A 20,049-nucleotide genomic window follows, 5' to 3' on the forward strand; every position below is an offset into this window, starting at 1 on the left:
CTTTATACCTTTAACAATGATTTTACTTTTTGTATAGCTAACACAAATCACATTGTTTTAATAATTATATGAATAGGTCATCACATATTCTACATACTTTTACTGAGACTGTTGTAGACTACATTGTTCAAGTTTGTGTTTTAAATGAAAAATAATAATTTGAGATAATTTGAAGTATACTGAAAAAATCAGAGATAAGACACTTTCCTGTAGCTGGTTGTACCAGGGTACAAGAGAAACCAGACATGGTCAAACACTGTGTATGGGAGGAGTCCCAGGACAGGGTGTGTAACTAAAATCTGCTCAGTAACAAGAAAGCTATATAAGACTGTGTAAATGCATTCATTGTTAATCATATACTTGTTAGAATGTTGCAGCTATGCTTGCATGCCTGAAAACAGAAACTCGCTTATGATTTTTGACATCATAGTGATTGAAAAAGTCCTACCTATAACAATGATCCGCAGTACTATCTAGCTGCTTTTGATTGGCTGATTTTGTATCGACTCCTCCCAACTCATACTACTTAGATTGATGGTGTTGCTGAGGTATCAAGCCGCGGCCGCCTATTCTTTTCACTAAGTAATCACTGTAAGTGTCCTTCTTGCAAAGTCTATGTTGGACATTATATATTACATCATTATTGTTTACATACTCCTGCCATAGGCTGCAGTTGTAAGGAATGTTTTCTGGTATTTTGCCATTTCTCATTTACTTCCAAACTGAACTGTTGGACAAAAAAAATGTCCTTTTATATTTGCACTGTGTGTTGTAGAATGTAGAGTAAATATTAAAGGTGACTGAACTGGCGAATACAAACAAGGAGGCAAAAGTAGATCAGTCACATGTGTTTTACCTGAGATTTTATTGATTATTTTGAATTTTTTGTTGTTGCAATTACAACACAAACTATCACACAAATGATATGCATAGCAAAATAGTACAAAAAACAAGTGTAAGTGATAATTGTAGACAAAGCAGTAGATTTATCAAACCTTCTAAAAAGGTAAAGTGAAGTTGTTCCCCTTGGCAACTAATCAGATTCTAGCTATCATTTTCTAGAATGTACTATAGAATGGTAGCTAGAATCTGATTGGTTGCTATGGGCAACAACTCCATGTTGTTGTTTTTTTAGAAGGTTTGATAAGTCTACCCCAAACAGAAAGGTGAGAACCAACCCTGGACTGGCCTTCTGGCGTTTCCCAGAGGGGCTGGTACATCTGAGCCTATTAGTGGGTTGGTCTGGGCTCCCAAATTTGTTATAAGGAGTTGTTCATCCTCGGTCAGCCCCTGCACTCTCTGTAGTATTCCCCAATTACTAGGACAGGGTTGAACCAATATATAAAGACCATGATGGATTACCCAACGAGTGAGAGAGCCATCGGTGACATTATTAGGCTGATCAACCTTAGGCACCTACATATATGTATGTTAGTGAACTTTTATATATGGTTTTAGTCCCAGGAAGACCCTGCCAAAAATAGTGACAAAAGCAGCAAGTTAATTATCTTGCAGTAAAATAATCATTGGCTCCGCCTTTTAGAATGTGGCATTATTGGAATGTTAATTGAATTATCAATATGTGACTCCATGATGTGGCGGTATCACATTGTAGATTTCAACTGCAAAAGTCACCCAGACTTTATGGTCGTGGTACATCCGCCCTCCGATTTTAAATGGTTGTATTGTGAATCACTACTGAGGGGCAACCAGGGTATTGTAGGATTTGTATTTTCACTTGTTGTTCCCAAAAATTGTCTATTTGTTTTTCACTTGAATTTTGATGGTTGCAAGGTGGAATCTGATATGATTTATCTTGATTTCAGGCAAGCACATACAATTTCAACAAGGGACTATTTACATTATTTATGTTACCAGAAACCGCAGACCCCATTTAAAGTTTAAATCAGGACAGGCGGGTAAAACTAGCACTAATCTTTCGCTGCCTTTATTTACAGCAAACACAGAAATCTGTCGCAGCATCTCCCAGGAACGCCATCTGTTTTCCAAACCAGAATCTTTCTTTTTATCTTTGGACAGTCATTATTGCATACTTCAAAATTGCAGGTGCATGAAGTGGGTACAGTGGGACAGCACGCTCCATGGGGTGTATGGGGTACAATGGCCACGGAATCAGGAGGGCACTGAAGGGCTTCTGGCTTCGGACAAGTCACATTGGTGCATAACCGCTCCTCTGTAAGGACAGAATAGGCACAATTACCGCACTGGGCCTGTTACTAAATTATGGTATGTGTACAAAACTACATTTCTAACAATAGATATTATATATACATAATGTTTATGCATTATTAGGTCCTCAAAAGACCAGGGCATTATATATAATTACACACTGGAGTTTCCTACTGTCTTAAAAGCAGAAAGTGGCTTTTGTCGTGAAGTTTTCATCTCTCTGCCCCCCAAGCTATAGTGGCAATTACATTTTTTTGTTGGAACAAAACTATTTTCTTGTTTGCTAAATTTGTTTCTCCCATACATTTTTAGTAGAATTACAGAGCAACTCTGCGTTTTGGCTAAGTGCAGCATCTGTTCGTATGGTGAGTGGCCTAGTCTATCATGATGAGCGGACTACCTTATTTCTCTGGCCAATGGGCTAGATGCCTGGAGCCAGCTCAGTACTCCTCCTTTGCCGCTTGAACGAGGGGTGTCTAAAAATGTAACATGTGCACCAAATAAAGTAAATTTGCACCATACTCTTTGAATTTTTAAGACGGCATTATTTTTCTTTTGCCCTATTCTTTTGGACAGGATAAGCACTATTTATTTTTTCTACACATAGTACTTTTCACATTTTTCGTTGTTGTCTATTTCACAAGGTTGGGGGAGGACGGTCAGACCCTTATGTGTTACTATTCTCCCCATGACATTGGAAGTCCCCTCTTACGTGGGGGCTGAAGACTCCAGTGACCTCAGAGAAACGGGGCTCGCCCAAGTCTTGCAGTGGAGGTGGGCCTGAAGACCCTTGCCCTCTAACGGGCCTTATGGCTCTGGTGCCTGGGGAGTGATGGGACCCCCCTTCTACAGCTGAGGGGGTCCTGAAGACCCTTACCCCCTAAAGGGCCTTATGGCTCCAAGGGCAGAGAGGAACTGGGCCCTTCTCCATAACAATTATACAGCACTTAGCAGGAAACATCACAGAAAACATTATAAGAACAAAAGTCATACTTAGAGCTTGGTAACATTTATTCCCATCACTGAACTCATAAGTACGATCGCATCCTCCACTTGAACAAACACATTCCTTATCCACAATGTCGCAACCACTGCGGGTACAAGGATACTCGAAGAGACCGTCATAAGAGGCTTCAAAAACAAGAGGGGAAAAAAACATGATTAGTATAGTTATATACTCAAATAGAATAATAGTTATGTAGAGGTAATTATTTGTTCATGTTGAATCTATCTATTCTAATTATCTATCTATTTATCTATCGCATATCTATCTATTTATCTATCACATATCTATCTATCTCATTTCTATCTATCTATCTCATATCTATCTCATATTTATCTATCTCATATATATCTCATCTATCTATCTCATATCTATCTATCTATCTCATATCTATCTCATATTTATCTATCTCATATATATCTCATCTATCTATCTCATATTTATCTATCTCATATATATCTCATCTATCTATCTGATATCTATCTATCGCATATCTATCTATCTATCTATCTATCTCATATATATCTCATCTATCTATCTCATATCTATCTATTTATCTATCACATATCTATCTATCTGATATCTATCGCATATCTATCTATCTATCTCATATATATTTCATATATCTCATATCTATCTATCTCATATCTATCTATCTATCTCATATCTATCTCATATCTATCTATCTCATATATATTTCATATATCTCATATCTATCCATCTATCTCATATCTTTCTATCTATATCTATCCAGTGGCGGATCCAGGGGGGGGGGGGGGGGGGGGGCGATCGCCCCCCCTAGCAGACGCTTGCTGCCGACGGCTGCACAGTATGTGCAGGTCCGTCCAGCCGTGACAGGCAGGGACAGTGTGCTGCCCGGCTGCTCTGACTGTGTGTAAAACACAATCAGAGCAGCCGGGCAGCACACTGTCCCTGCCTGTCACGGCTGGACGGACCTGCACATAGTATGCAGCCGTCGGCAGCCTAAGATGTTAGAAAGGGGCGGGGCCTAAATCCTCCCCCCCCCCTAAATCGCCCCGGGTACAGCATTTTTCTAGATCCGCCCCTGTATCTATATATATATCTATCTATCTATCTCATATCTATCTATATATCTCATATCTATCCATCTATCTCATATCTATCTATCTATCTCCTACATAGAGCGACTTACTACTTATCATATCATGGAGGCCTCTATCTCGCCCACTTCACTTGGAAGTGGGCAGGATACAGGAGAACTGCCTGCTCTCCCAGGAGCCTGGGAGACCTCCATGGAATTTGAAAGTCTCCCGATAAATTCCGGGAGAGTTGATATGTATGCAAAAACTATACTGCCAAGAATACCTTCAGCACAATATGCATTCGTAGTCATAAATGGACCTATTCAATTTAGCGCAAAGTGCCTCCGGAACGCCTCCCATAGGGTGGGTAATTGAATAAGCCCCAGTGTCTCAAAAAGTAAATGCACCCGTGACCCACACAATCTAGCTAAAATGATGTATACCAAGGCAATGCATGGAGATAGCTGGGGTTAGTAGGATAGTATTTATAGTAAACTTGGACATACCCTTCACCATATGATGTGGGGTCATGGCATTAATCATGTTTTGTGATTGCATTATAAAAGGGAACAGTTGTGACCTATACCACTCATTGAAGGTTTTGATTTATGTACAGTAGTAAAACAATATTTACACCTAACCTACAATTATAAATTGAGCAGAAGGCATGCTATTTGCGGTGTACCCATCTCTACACATAGCGGAGGCAGCCATCTTGTGCGCTGCACCGATATTAATGAGAATACAGTCTTCTAATCCACTAGGAACCATTGAGGTATAAGATACCCTCACAATGGTGACATCACCAGTTTCATGTGAGCTGATAGGTTGTATTGTTGCGGATACTGGAGGTTGTATTGTTGCGGATACTGGAGATTGTATTGTTGCGGATACTGGAGATTGTATTGTTGCGGATACTGGGTCAACCTACGACTTGGCTGCTTCCACCGAGTATAGACAACAGACAAACTTTAAAAGTATATACATAAAAACAAATATTGGAAGCCTAAAAACACATAAATGTGCTTATAAACCTACGGTCATCAAAGCGGGGGTCGCAATATAGGGCGGAATACTGGAAGAAATCTAGAATGCAGGTGTGTTTAGTTATACAGTCACAGTGTCCCATGGCTCTATAACATCCATTTTGCTTGGGGCAGTTCTCATCATCGTCTTCAAAATATTCAGCTCTACCATAGCCTGGTAAACCTGTAAACAAAAGATATAACATTACTTTTTTTACCTGTTTTAGTTTTTATACAAACATATTATTTAAAGACAAGGCATTGCCACTAATCGTAAAGGACTAGCTCTATACGTGTGGAAGTGTGGCAACATCATGGATCATTTGTGAGTCATTATTCGGCATTTCCTCCCCAAAAATTCACCGTGAAAGTGTTCGCAGTTGCCCAACTATCAAAGGCAGACACCTCTGTGTATGGTACCACGTATAACTCAACAAGGAAAGTGTAGGGCTCATGGTCAGTGGTTTCATTAGAATTTTTTTACTGGTTGAAATTTTGTAGTTCATTAGGTGATCTCGCCTTCATTTCATTGGTTGAAATTCACACTATTGGTTGGTCAGTTCTCTGTAGAACAGTGTTTGGAATTGTGAGGGTAATAATGAAAGTCTTTGGCTGGGAAAGTGAGGAAAGGTGGAACAAGAGGGGAATAAAGTGTTAAGGAGAGATCAGAGGCAGGAATAGAAGGGAGAGAAACAGATAAGCTGGGTGAAAGAGTCACATGAAAATGTAATTTTATGTGGGACATACCAGTAAAATGAACTAGTTTCCAGTGTTCTTACCCATTAAATGAACAGAGAACGAGTGATGAAATAAAATGTATTATGTGCATATGGGGCACCAAGTCCCGCTAGATTAAACTGCATAAATATCCCCACCAGCAGCATGATTACATTAATACCTCCCACTACATTACATTATTGCCATCATGTTACATTAATAGCCTCCCACTATCCCAATAGCCACACAATATTAGGTTAATAGACCACACTACATTACATTAATACCCTACCCACCCCACACGCACACTTAGCAGCTAGGCTGCTTGGTAGTCAATTTCTGTGGGAGACATACGCCTCCATTTGCTTCCTGCAGGGTCTCTTAATGTGGGGATCCAGCACAGCTCACATGTGCTGAAGAGTGGAGGGGCAAGGCTGGAACACATGCAGGGGGAGTAAAGTGAGAAGGGGAGGGGTAGAGGTAAGAGCAGAGAGGAACAAGAGGAGAGGAACAGCAGGGGGAGTTATGAAATGAACGGACAGACCTACAGGGAGGACTATCAGATCAGGCCCTTGTCTTGTATGGCTCTGCACCCTGTGCCCTGGATCCCCCCTCCCACATTACAGTACAACTGTGGGTGCAAGGTGAGCCTATAAGACAAGATGCAGGTGCGGGCCCCCTTAACTCATGGGCCCGTGTGCACTGCACAACTTGCACCCGTTCTGGATACACCACTGTCTTTAGGGATAGTCTATATCAAAATGCCACTTCTCTTGTTTAGCATGTTGGATGCAATTATTAGTATCTGTTATTATTCAGCTCTGTCTTCAGTAAGAGAGTGGAGTTTGTATGTTCTCCCTGTCTTTGCGTGGGTTTCCTCCGGGTGCTCTGGTTTCCTCCCACACTCCAAAAACATACTGGTAGGTTAATTGGCTGCTATCAAAATTGACCCTAGTCTGTCTCTGTGTGTGTGTGTGTATGTTAGGGAATTTAGACTGTAAGCCCCAATGGGGCAGGGTCTGATGTGAGTAAGTTCTCTGTACAGTGCTGCGGAATCGGTGGCGCTATATAAATAAATGGTGATGATGATGAAGAGAGTATCAAGGGTGCCTTTATGTCATGTGTCATATTGGCATATTTTAATATTTTAATAACATTGGTTTAAGAGGGTTTATCAATTGTATTCATTTTGCAGGGCTGGGAAGGCTTTTTGAGCATGCACTGAACCATGAATCCCTCCCAAATGCTCATTCCCCACCCCTTAAAGCTCATTTGAATATCTCTTCCCAAAACACAAGACTTTGGGAGCAGTATCAGGCATAGTACTGAGGCTAGCCAAGATTCAGCAAGGAACGTCCATTCCGCCCATCTCCTACCATTAGAAAGGGTAACATTTTGTACCTACCCCACAGTTTCATCCATCCTGATGCACAAAACCACAATCACCCATGAAATCAATCACAAGCGTCCAAAAATAGTAACATGACATCACAAAAGAGAAAAACACGCACATTATACCTTATTAACATTCTCAGTAGGCAGTTGTTTGTAGAGATAAGTAAAAGATTTGCCAAACTCTGTGTTTGTACTCATTTCATTGTTTTGGGGCCAGAGAATCAGTTCATGAATTCTAATCCTAATAATAGATTGTGAAACATTTTAAAAGTAGATAATAGCCGATCAGAGAGCAGGGGGGTTATCACATAAGTTTCAATGACTCTGCATTGTGATGCTTCTGTTATTTAAAACGTAGCCATGTTAGCATTTGACCACCCAAAAAATAAATTGCTATCAGGAATCACTAGGGTGCAGAGGGAAGACAAAGGCTAAGAGTAGGGTGAGCTATTTAGCAGTGTGGTCACCTAAGTATGGAAAGGCCAGAATGTAGATGCTATGCCTACCTTTCCTTCACCTAACCCTGCCCTCCCCCATCCCTCTTCTCTCTCACTTTAACCTTTCTATACCTCGCCTCCTCTTTCTTGCTCCCTGCTCTCTCCCCTTAGTGTTCTCGTCCCTCACCACCTCTTGCCACTCTGTATCTCCTGTCAGTCTCCCCCGCACCTTTAGATTGTAAGCTCCCTTGAGCAGAGCCCTCTTTCCTCCTGTCCTCCTCTTGTTTTCCTTTGCCCCTAACCCTCCGCCTCTTCTCTCCATTTCGTCACTTGAATCCTGCTCCCACCTTTCCTCCTCTCCATCTCGTCCTGAACCTGTAAATGTTGCCCAATCTACTGGGCACAGGCTCATCCCTTTATTTACTCCCCCAACTCTCTCCTTCCCTTCCTATGTGTACATTGGAATTCACTTTTACCCCTTTGCCCTGTGCACTTCTCTCTGCTAAATTGGTACTTGTTTATACATATTGCTCTTTGTCTATATTTATTACTCTTTGCTTGTGCTGCACTTTGTTTTGTACTACCTTGTATGCCATGTATTGTTACTCTGTACTGTTATCCCAAGCTCTATGTACGACACTGCGGATCCTTTGTGGCACCTTATAAATAAAAGATAATAATAATATGTCATTGGTAGTGGAATATTTAATGGCTATTTGGAAAGGACAATGGTCTGCCGATTTCCACAACAGTGCTACTGGTCAGATGGTCTGTCTTTGTTGGGCTTAAACAGTAAGTTCTAGATGACATATGAATATATTTTTTTAATTCACTATCTCCTGTTGTCGCCATCCTGAAATAGCAATAGCGAAAGGAGGATTGTGGCAGTGAAAATAACCAAAGGTGAAACTAGCGAGGGACGTGGGGAGGAGGTAACTGGGGCCCTCAGCTTGCTAGTTCTCCATGCAGCGGGCCCCATTATCACCATGGGCCCCAGTGCATCCCACTTGCTGCACCAATGGTAGTTCCGCCACTGCGTGTAACGATTCTTTCGCTGGAGAAACTTGGTGAATCTCTTCACCGGAGATGGATACGGAGATGCCCTATCTCCACCGAAAACCCCAGAAGATAGGGCCTTTCTCAGCTTAATAAATACAGCCCAATGTGTGGCAGCTTAATCATTGTTTTGGGTGTACATTATTGCAGTAGGGGAAATAAATACTTACTTTTGCATACTCCTGCCATAGGTATTTCAACCAGCCCTTGTCCAATAACAGATGCACATTTATAGTCCCTGTCACAGTACCCAAACTCCCAGTCCGCTCCTCCACAGAACTCTCCGTTTTGCTTGGCGCAGTGCGTGCAGCACCCGCACGGATCTATAGCTCGGTTTCCACGGCAGGGAGATAAAAGCGGCTGGCATTTTCTTTTTTCGCAGGCGGTGCAGTTGTAGGCTGACTGTGCTGGCATTAAGCAGGGGAAAATAACGAACAAGAGTAGAAATAATCTCATTGTCACAAAAACAGCAGCTAAAAAGCACACAGGGAACGTCTTCTGCTCTTACGCTGTTTACACTTCTTCTTTCAAATAAACTTTGGAATTAAAAGGCATTTTATATTTGCAGTGTTTGTTGGGAAAAGCAAACATTACGGGGCACTGAACTGGTGCGTACAAAGAGACAAACCCACCAGTCACATGTATTCACACATGTCAAATAGTCACACTAATACGCATCATAAAGCAGACTGCAAAAATAAAGAAGTGGGGCCTGAGTCATTAAGAAGAACAAAGCATAAAAAAAGAGTAACTTTGCATTGGAGGGGGAAGGGAGTAAATTTAAAATGTAGGGACAGGTTTATAGTTGGGATAGGGCATGTCCTAGATCAACTTTACATTTCAGTGTAAAAATAAAGTATTTGTGTGCTACATGAAAAACAGACCGCATTTAACTTATGTGCAATATAATAAACTAATTAGCACCCCTTGCATTGTAACATGGTTTGTCCCAGAGAAAACTTACTCCTTATTTTTTGCCTTACTTTCCTTAATGACTCAAATTAACAAGAATAGGAGATATGATATCTTTTTAAAGTAAACCATGGCAGCAAATCAACAGGATATTTCACAATTCAATCATTTAAAATAGACATATAAACAACTGTGGTGTTTTATTTTTAATTACAGTACAGAATAATATCCCAATTTGCTATGCCCAGAGCCATTTCTAGCTAATCCGGCCCCGATTTCAAGTCTTCAAGACAGCACACTAAACTTTTACTAGTCAGTATATACATATATGTTTTAAATGCTAAATTATCATATGTTCTAAAATAAAATGAGGTAGAATGATGATTTAAAAAAATGAATCACTGTTTAGTTCTCTAACATACGAGGAGACATGAAGGGCCCTGCACCAGGAGGCCGTGGGCAGTTGAAGAGAAATTAATTTGACCACAAAACGCGTCGTAGAGTGATGCTGATGACTGTGATTGGCCAGTTGTTACGGACTGCAGAGGTAAGAAACAGTCCACAACGTTCTAAGGTGATTATTGTATCAATAGATAATGTGAGTGAAAGTACATATGTTTTCCATGTTGTAATATTGCATAAATTCATTAAGTATATTTACTCGTTTTCTATTTTTAGCTATCCAGCGCCCTCCATGTTTTGTGAACTTGAGTCAGTACATAGACCATACTTGCCAACTTTCGGCAAGTGTATTTTGGGAGAGGGGCGTGACTAGAGGGTGGGAGGAGGCGGGCCCCGCGCCTGCAAAGCAAATGTCGTTCTGTTGCGGGGGTGGGGCCAAAATTACGCAATTCACCGCGAATCGCGTCATTTAGGCTAGGCAGTTGCGGGATGCGGGAGACTTGCCTGCTCTCCCAGGTGTCCGTGAGACCGACCCGAATTTCGGGAGTCTCACGGACATTCCGGGAGAGTTGGCAAGTATGACATAGACAAATGCTGTTCAGTTTGGCATTTGGAAAGTACTTTCCTGAATCCACAGATTGCTGGCTATCCTGGTTTAAATACTTCAACAATGATAAATCTGCGTTACTGGTGGCCTAGACTGGATGGATGCCACTGCTCAGTTTACGCTCAAAACAAGGTCTCTCGTCAGTTTCCGCATAGGGTACACACACAGGGCACATACACACAAGGCACATACACATGGGGTGCACATGTGTTCAGCAAAAGGCTGCTCTCCCTATGTAAACGAATCAGTTGTGGTTGCTGGTGTGTCGACTACAGACTCCAGTGGGAGCAACCCCTTTCTTCTATGCTACGGCCATAGAGAAGCAGCGTGTGACCCATAGGGGTCAACTTATCAAGAGTTCCCCGGTGTCTAGATTTTTCATTACCGCATAGAGCAGCGATAGAAAATCTGTTAATGTGTAATTTATCATAAAAATGTTTCCTGGTGATACTGACTGGCAGCAGAACTATGCAGGAGGCCCCCAGCAATGGCTACCGCCTGTGATAGCCTTTACCGGCTGAAGCCGTAAATCCTACGATAAATCCCCTTGCCCCCCCCCCCCCCCCACTGCTCCAATGCAACATGGTTTTGCCAAGGTGCAAAGTTACTCTTTTTGTTTATGCTTTGCTCTTCTTAATGATTCAGGCCCCACTTCTTCATTTTTGCAGTCTGTTTTATGATGCATATTAGCGTGACTATTTGACATCTGTGAACACATAGGGCGAAAGAAAAGACTTGCTCCCGCTGTGCCCTGTGATAACCACACCAGCCGCCACGGCATGCCACCGGATACTTTCCTCCAACTTCCTGAAGATACTGCTTTTCATTCCTACAGGAGATTAAAGTGGTCACCAACATGACAATAATACACGAAGCATAAATTTTAGACTTATTCGCTGCTTGGCATAACAGGATTTGCTTGGGAAACACTATTTTATTTAAATGATAATCCTAATCAGGCTATAGCAACAATAGTAACATATTATTTTCAGAATTATCCTGATTAGCCTAAAATCATTACAGAAGGTCTCCTGAAACCCCTCACTGTGACATATTGCAGCGGGCAGAGAACTGGTCCAAAAGTGCAACTCAGTAAATGGGACACATACAGCAGGTAGAGTACTGATGCGAAAGTCAATCGTCTGACACCATGAGCAAAGACCAAACAAATACTATAAACAAGTATTGGCGCATCAGTTCCTGGTATTGTAAGTAGTAATCCCTTTTGGCAAAAAAAATATATCTTTATTGCTGTAAGTACATTATGATTAGAGATGCTCACTGACCCCCGTGAACTAGTTTTTAGTTTTGGTTTTGGATCTGGATTAGCTTTGTGTATTGGTTTGGCAAAACCAAAACCACCCTCGTTGGTTTTGGTTTTGGTTTTGGATTTTTTAGAAAAAATAGCCTAAAATATGCTAAAATCCCATATTTTTGCTGCTTTTTTGCTCCTACATTATTATTAACCTCAATAACACTAATTTCAAGTCATTTGCAGTCAATTTTGACCACCTCACAGATCACAATATTATTTTCATACACTTTCGGACAAATACTGCAGCGACCTGGCTGGATGGTAAGCGACAGAGCAATGACACAAACACACGGCAGTTCCTAGCACATCTAGGGCACATTGGCACACAGCAGTGGCAGAAAAGAAAAATGGTGCAAGATGGAATTGTCCTTGGGTTCGCCCTTCCTCCCACCCACCGTTATTTTGGATCTTAAAAAGGAATCCAAAAATCGCGAGATCCGACGTAACGATGACGTTTTGCCTCGTTTTTAATTCCGAGGGCACGCAAAAGTACCGGCTCGGCTCGGTACTCTGATCTGCTAAGTTCGGATGTGTTCGGTTCTCGAGGAACCGAGCCTGAGCATCTCTAGTTATGATACAAACTAAAGACTTTATTTACACTTTAAATACATTATTTCTTCCTGGGTTTTTTATTTATTTATATAAGTATTGTTCTATTTATTAAAAATATCACCTGTGTAAACTAGACACAGTTGCTGGTAGACTGCAGTATTAGCTGTGGGGCTGCAAGGCTGACAGTCTAGGGCTTCTACAGGACACAAGAAACATTTGCTCCAGGTGGATTCACTTGTGATTAGCAGTAGATACGTTAAAGTTTACAAACAGTTGTCATTTATTGCAGAAAGATATTTCCCGAATGACATTTTCAATTCCCTGCTGGTTTTTTGAAACTGCCATCCAGAATCACTGTTTCCTGCTCTTACTACCCTTTGAGCGACTCTGTCCAAATTATTAAACCACTGGTGGGAGCACCTTACACATCCTGACATGAACACAGCATCATACAAAGTACAACTAGAATGGTTTTATACTCGTACTTCTCTAATCAGTTACTCACCTTTGTGTCTCAGGATATTCCTACTGGTTATGATGGACCTATAAAAACGCTGTTAATAAACTAATTATTATCAACATTTATTGTTATTTTGTTATCTAAATTTCCCACAGTGATATTTTAATATAAAAGAGTTACCGTGTAGCTAAAAATTAATAAATAGTTATTCATTTTAAAATTAAACCATGTGTCACAAAGCTGTTGCTGGCTGAAAAACATTAAGAAACCCTTTAATAAAATTGTGGGCCTGAATCACGCAAATTGCACGCAAGGTACAGTTTAAAAAAAGACCACGGAACTTCAGAATGTTTCCGACTGAATGCAACTATAAAGGTATCTCAAGAATCTGGGTGTAAATACGCTCTCCCAACTGTCCCTAGGCAGCCAGAAAGAACAGACCACAGTATACGTACAAGCGTATGTGCAATCTAAGATCAAATCAACACGCATAAAAAAAATATATTTGTTTTAAAATAAGTAAACAACTCTTCACAGTATAATCATTAATAAAAATATGGATTTAAAAAATCTATATTTTATTTTTTACATTCAATACATAAATAAATACGCTTTTAAAGCGTATTTATGGGGACAGCGTTAAGTGCCAGTAATTAGGTTAATGCAGAAGAAATCTATGATTTCTCCAGACCCCTTGATAAATAACACAAAGTGGTAAAAGAGTGTTCACCACTTGTTAGACAGACCCATCTATGTCTGCAGCTTTGTTGATTTCTATTGTTCTCGGAACTCAGGACTATTGTCAGCTCTGATGACCTTTGATCTCAGAAGCATTTGTTGCACACGTTTCTCACCACATGCAGCCCGAACTTGACTCTCTGTCACAACTCCCACCCACGTTGAGCACCACACGTGAAATAATGATAAAGTGACAGCATTTGTATTAAGTCATACACTGATACTTCATTGTATGTAATATTGTAAAGCTGTCATGGGGCAAAATAGAAAATCCATGTCTGAGCACCACAGCACACCACTCTGTATTCCATTTCTAACCCCACGCCTCCCTATCTCGATCCCCTTCTTCATCTTACACCTTACCCCCTCAAACACATTCTCTATCCTCTCTCTCCGCATTCCCCATACTCATAGCCTCCTCAACCTCCTTCTCTACTACCTCCATCTTCACCTCATTTCCCTCCTCACCAGTGTGGTTTTCCTCCCTGGGTTTTCGCTCTGCAACCCCCTCCAGGATCTCCCCCACCTCTGGTTTCCATTCAAAGCCTTTCACACACACCTAGCGCATCCATGTATGTGCCATGACGACATGACACACATGTGGATGATAATAAAGTTCAGTAGGCTTGCAGGTGGGCTTTATAAGCCCAGACTGTCTTTCCTAGCCTTCTCTTCCACCCGGACAGTCAGGACACGAACGGATGCAAGTATTCCTTCTCCCTCTTCCGCATCACCCCCACTCCCCACTCTTCCTTCTACCAATAGATATTATTACCACTGTGGGCACACTATTGCTTCTATGGGACACTATGCAAGGGGTTAATTGCCTGAAAATGGGTTAATTGCTGCATAATGGGGCATATGTGCTGCATACTGCGAGAGTATGGCTGATACATATACTGGGGACAATATATTCTAGAAGACTATGGCTGATACTATAGTAAAACGATATTATGTGTAAGATTGTTATTGGTGATTGAAATACTGAAGCTTTGCATCTACGTGCAACCTTTCCAGATGTAAGTATCATTGACCCTGTGTTGTGTTATGTGTATCTAAGTGTATATGGCTAGCTATTCATACTGTAAAAATGTATAGCAGAATCTGTGTGTTAGTGGCTAGAAGGAAATTATTGCAAGTCCCACATTTCATCTACTATGATATGCTTGCAAATCATATAAAGTGATTCATACTATTATATACATACGTCTAACATTTAAGCTATTAAATGGTCATTAACATATTTGCCTCGCTATTAGCCCCTCTTTAACACTAACATAATGGGATAAAGAGGTAAAATCTCACATAGTTACTAATTGTCCCTAATTTCCAGAGACAGTCCCATGTTTTAAGATTTGTCCCTGGAAATGTCTCTATTTTTCAGTATTGACCAACTGCGCAATAAAACTCGTCTTTTTCTGTTCAATGCGTTTTTTACCATCTACTGTTAATTACACGATATTATTTATTGTACAGGAGTATTTAAAATTAAAAGGTGCAATATAATAAAGTTCTGTAAACAAGACATTATAGATATTGTCCACCAAGACAGTATTGTGAGATACATCGACGATGTGTCCTTGGAAATAATTATAGGATGTTGGCAGCTATGATCTCATTGTTACATAAAATAAATGAAATGAAACACAAATATATTCCAGGAACAGAGCAATCTAGGTAGCTTGGGGTCCATTGTAGTTGAATATTTTTCTACAGAAATAGTTGATTTATTGTGCAATAACAAGCAATCATTAATGGATGTTTACCTGGACTTGCCAACACACAAGAGCACACTCATTATTTTTTAGCATGTTTTTAACTTCATCCTCTCCTGTGATTGCTATATCATCTTATGAAAAAGACAATATTGTTTAGCTTAACGGAATATTATACTAACAAATAACTTGCATATGTTTGCAGAGCTTGTTTTGCAAATTAAAGCAATGGCTTAAATATTGCTTGGTAGTAAACAGTAGGACAGATATTTTCATGATGGTGTGACCACCAGGGGGAACTGTTCTAGTACAGTTTGGGGAGGTCATTTGAAAACTGGAAAAATTCCATTTATTCATGAACCAATTCACTTAATGGTGTGGGCAGCCCTAATTAAAAAGGCTCTGTACAACCTTTTCCTCCACATGAAAATGTGCATGGTAGAAAGGCTTAAAATACAAGAGGGAAGCCACAGACTGAGCGTTAGATCGTGGAAGGAGCAAAGACCCCCAAACAAACAAGGGAACTCCTATTTTTAACATTTATTAAGCTATAAACCATGCACAAACAACTTTTTCTGCATGATTTAGGCATTTTAAAGTAACCCTCCTATCCAACAACGACCTAATGCAGGATCACAGTGGCCTAGTGGTTTAGCACTTCTGCCTCACAGCACTGGGGTCATGAGTTCAATTCCCGACCATGGCCTTATCTGTGTGGAGTTTGTATGTTCTCCCTGTGTTTGCATGGGTTTCCTCTGTGTGCTCCAAAAACATACTGGTAGGTTAATTGGCTGCTATTAAATTGCCCTTAGTCTGTCTGTCTGTGTGTGTATGTTAGGGGATTTGGATTGTAAGCTCCAATGGGCTGAGGGACTGAAGTGACTGAGTGCTGCAGAATTAGTGGCGCTATATAAATAACGATGATAATGATTTATCATAGATATCTCCTGCATTAAACTGCAAAAAGCCTTGGTTTTCGGAGCTTGATCCCCTACTTTCCTGTTATGCTTCACCCCTTTTGTGGATCTTCTTATCCCTCTCTGCAACCTTCTTACTTCCCTCCCTCCCCTCAGTTAAGTACTGGATAATGGCTCTGTGCATGTGGGATCTAAGGTCAGGGGTCAGAACCAGAGTCTTTGGGAGGATACTTAACTGGGAGAAATGCGGCCATTAGTAAATAGTCCCCTATCTGTGAGCATCACCTCTCAGAGGTTTTGTATAGTGGTAATTAGCATGGACATCAAAAAATATAACATTCATCATCACCATTTATTTATATAGCGCCACGGATTCCGCAGCGCTGTACAGAGAACTCACATCAGTCCCTGCCCCATTGGAGCTTACAGTCTACATTCCCTAACACATACATACACAGACAGAGAGAGAGAGAGAGAGACTAGGGTCAATTTTGATAGCAGCCAATTGACCTACCAGTATGGTTTTTGGAGTGTGAGAGGAAACCGGAGCACCCGGAGGAAACCCACTCAAACACGGGGAGAACATACAAACTCCACACAGATAAGGCCATGGTCGAGAATTGAACTCATGACCCCAGTGCTGTGAGGCAGAATTGCTAACCACTAAGCCACCTGCCCATTCTAACATTATACTATAATAATCATAGTATGGCCAACATATATAGCATGCTATCATCATCAACATTTATTTGTATAACGCAAGCAAATTCCATAGTGCTTTACAATTGGGATGTCCACTATGTGCATACAAATTTCTATGCATTGTTTAAAATAAACATATTTGTTTTGCTTTTTTTATTTAATTAGTACTTGTGCAATGTATGTGTTTTTGCTAGACCAACTTTTCCACCCTCTCGCCACGATAGCAATTAGAAAAGAAAATTAACACATTTTTCTTGCAGCTGACAGTAGCACTATTGGTATTAAAAGTAAAGTACCCCAAAGACCAACAGTGCAACCTCTCCAAAACACCATTCTGCCTGCAACCTGGCTACAAAGCATATAGCAGTTGGCAAGCTGATGCTATGCATGCACAAACACAGCAAATCATCCTCAATATGCTTGACATATTGACATATAATTCACTCTGAATATTGTATTCGATTAAATAAGTTATACACTGGTGCTTGAATTACTACATGATGTCAGGGATCACCAGCGGGGGAGAGATGATGATAAGGAGTGGATCCTATAATTTTGGAAGTGTTAATGGAAAATACATTTTCTGTGTATGCAACACTTTTTTTTCTTATATACCTTGTGCTGTTATGTCATTTTAGAATTATCCTTTTCTATTAGTAACATAGGTGTCTTTCTCTGTGTAGTGTAAGCCTTATATGTTTATAATAAGAGAACAACTTCTACTCAGCTACATAACAAACAACCAAAACTCTCATCCACTCTCTAGTTACCTCTCCCAACCTCCTCCTCTCCCCACTTCAATCTATCCTCAATGCCACTGCTACACTGATTTTCCTCTATTGCACCGCCCGACATTTAGAATCCTGAAAGCAGGGGTAAAGAAAAAGCCCCGCCCCCGATCCACCCATACTCTCACTCCCACTATCCATCAGCTGCTCCCCACCTATGTCCATCAGTTAGTTTCTCCCCACCTATTGAACTCACTCCCACTATCCATCAGCTGCTCCCCACCTATGGAACTCACTTCCACTAACCATCAGTTGCTCCCCACCAATGGAACTCACTCCCACTATCCATCAGCTGCTCTCCACCTATTGAACTCGCTCCCACTATCCATCAGCTGCTTCCCACCTATGGAACTCGCTCCCACTATCCATCAGCTGCTTCCCACCTATGGAACTCGCTCCCACTATCCATCAGTTGCTCCCCACCTATTGAACTCCCTTCCACTATCCATCAGCTGCTCCCCACCTATTGAACTCACTTCCACTATCCATCAGCTGCTTCCCACCTATTGAACTCACTTCCACTATCCATCAGCTGCTTCCCACCTATTGAACTCACTCCCACTGTCCATCCGCTGCTCCCCACCTATTGAACTCACTTCCACTATCCATTAGCTGCTTCTCACCTATTGAACTCACTCCCACTGTCCATCCGCTGCACCCACCTATTGAACTCACTTCCACTATCCATCAGCTGCTCCCCACCTATTGAACTCCCTTCCACTATCCATCAGCTGCTCCCCACCTATGTCCATCAGTTAGTTTCTCCCCACCTATTGAACTCACTCCCACTATCCATCAGCTGCTCCCCACCTATGGAACTCACTCCCACTATCCATCAGCTGCTCCCCGCCTATGGAACTCACTCCCAGTATCCATCCGTTGCCTCCCACCTATTGAACTCACTTCCACTATCCATCAGCTGCTCCCCACCTATTGAACTCACTCCTACTATCCATCAGCTGCTCCCCGCCTATGGAACTCACTACCGCTATCCATCAGCTGCTCCCCACCTATGGAACTCACTTCCACTATCCATCAGCTGCTCCCCACCTATTGAACTCACTCCTACTATCCATCAGCTGCTCCCCGCCTATGGAACTCACTACCGCTATCCATCAGCTGCTCCCCACCTATGGAACTCACTTCCACTATCCATCAGCTGCTCCCCACCTATTGAACTCACTCCTACTATCCATCAGCTGCTCCCCGCCTATGGAACTCACTACCGCTATCCATCAGCTGCTCCCCACCTATGGAACTCACTCCCACTATCCATCAGCTGCTCCCCACCTATTGAACTCACTCCCACTATCCATCAGCTGTTCCCCGCCTATGGAACTCACTCCCACTATCCATCAGTCTCCAAGGTTTCAAACCCTGCCTAAAAAGTCATGTTTTCATCAAATCCTACCAGTAGTCCTAGCTCATCCTTTTCTACCCCACACACCTACACACCTACTGTATGTCATACGCTTTTGTATCTACCCCTCCCCTCTAGATCGTAAGCTCTCCCAGGCAGGGGTCTTTATCTTCTTGTTTTCCTGCCTACCCTTATCCTGTCCACCAGCCCTTTCTGCCTGATCCCTGTCTTCTCCTACACCAGTGTTTGTTGTGCTTATGTTCCGGAGCAGAAGCTGGTGTGATCACACTTTGTTCTCACCTTCTGCTCTGTTTCACGTAATTTGTTGTTGTGTTGCTCATTGATGTTTCGTTCTACTTCCCTTTGTACAGCACTGCGGACCTTTGTGGTGCTTTATATATAAATGATAATAATAACAAGGGTATATCATACTTGCCTACTCTCCCTGAATTTGTAGGAGATTTCTAAATTTTGGGGAGTCTTCGGACTCCCGGAAGAGTAGGCATCTTCCCTGTTCGTGGCTGAGGCGGGGCTAAACTGCACCATTTGCATCAGAAATCTCCTCCCACCCCCCCCCCCCCCCTGCCTATGCAATGCCATGAATTTCACCATTTCATAGCAGGGGGCGGGGTCATGGTGAGACACAATTGCATCACCACGCCCCCTAATGCACTTGTCACATGCATTAAAAAGG

At 41.6% G+C, this 20,049-nt stretch overlaps 1 protein-coding gene across 1 annotated transcript; it reads right to left on the bottom strand.

The window, feature by feature from the left end:
- Positions 1-1,840: 1,840 nt before the first annotated feature.
- Positions 1,841-9,437, bottom strand: LOC142107601 (cysteine-rich motor neuron 1 protein-like). Its single transcript, XM_075191121.1, has 4 exons — positions 9,058-9,437; positions 5,296-5,466; positions 3,184-3,321; positions 1,841-2,194 (listed from the first exon to the last, which is right to left on the bottom strand). The coding sequence occupies exons 1-4, from the start codon at positions 9,341-9,343 to the stop codon at positions 1,953-1,955; spliced, it is 837 nt and encodes a 278-aa protein (XP_075047222.1). The 5' UTR covers positions 9,344-9,437; the 3' UTR covers positions 1,841-1,952.
- Between the last annotated feature and the right edge of the window lie 10,612 nt (positions 9,438-20,049).

Source organism: Mixophyes fleayi, chromosome 11 (assembly GCF_038048845.1).
Source record: "Mixophyes fleayi isolate aMixFle1 chromosome 11, aMixFle1.hap1, whole genome shotgun sequence".
Classification (NCBI taxonomy): domain Eukaryota; kingdom Metazoa; phylum Chordata; class Amphibia; order Anura; family Limnodynastidae; genus Mixophyes; species Mixophyes fleayi.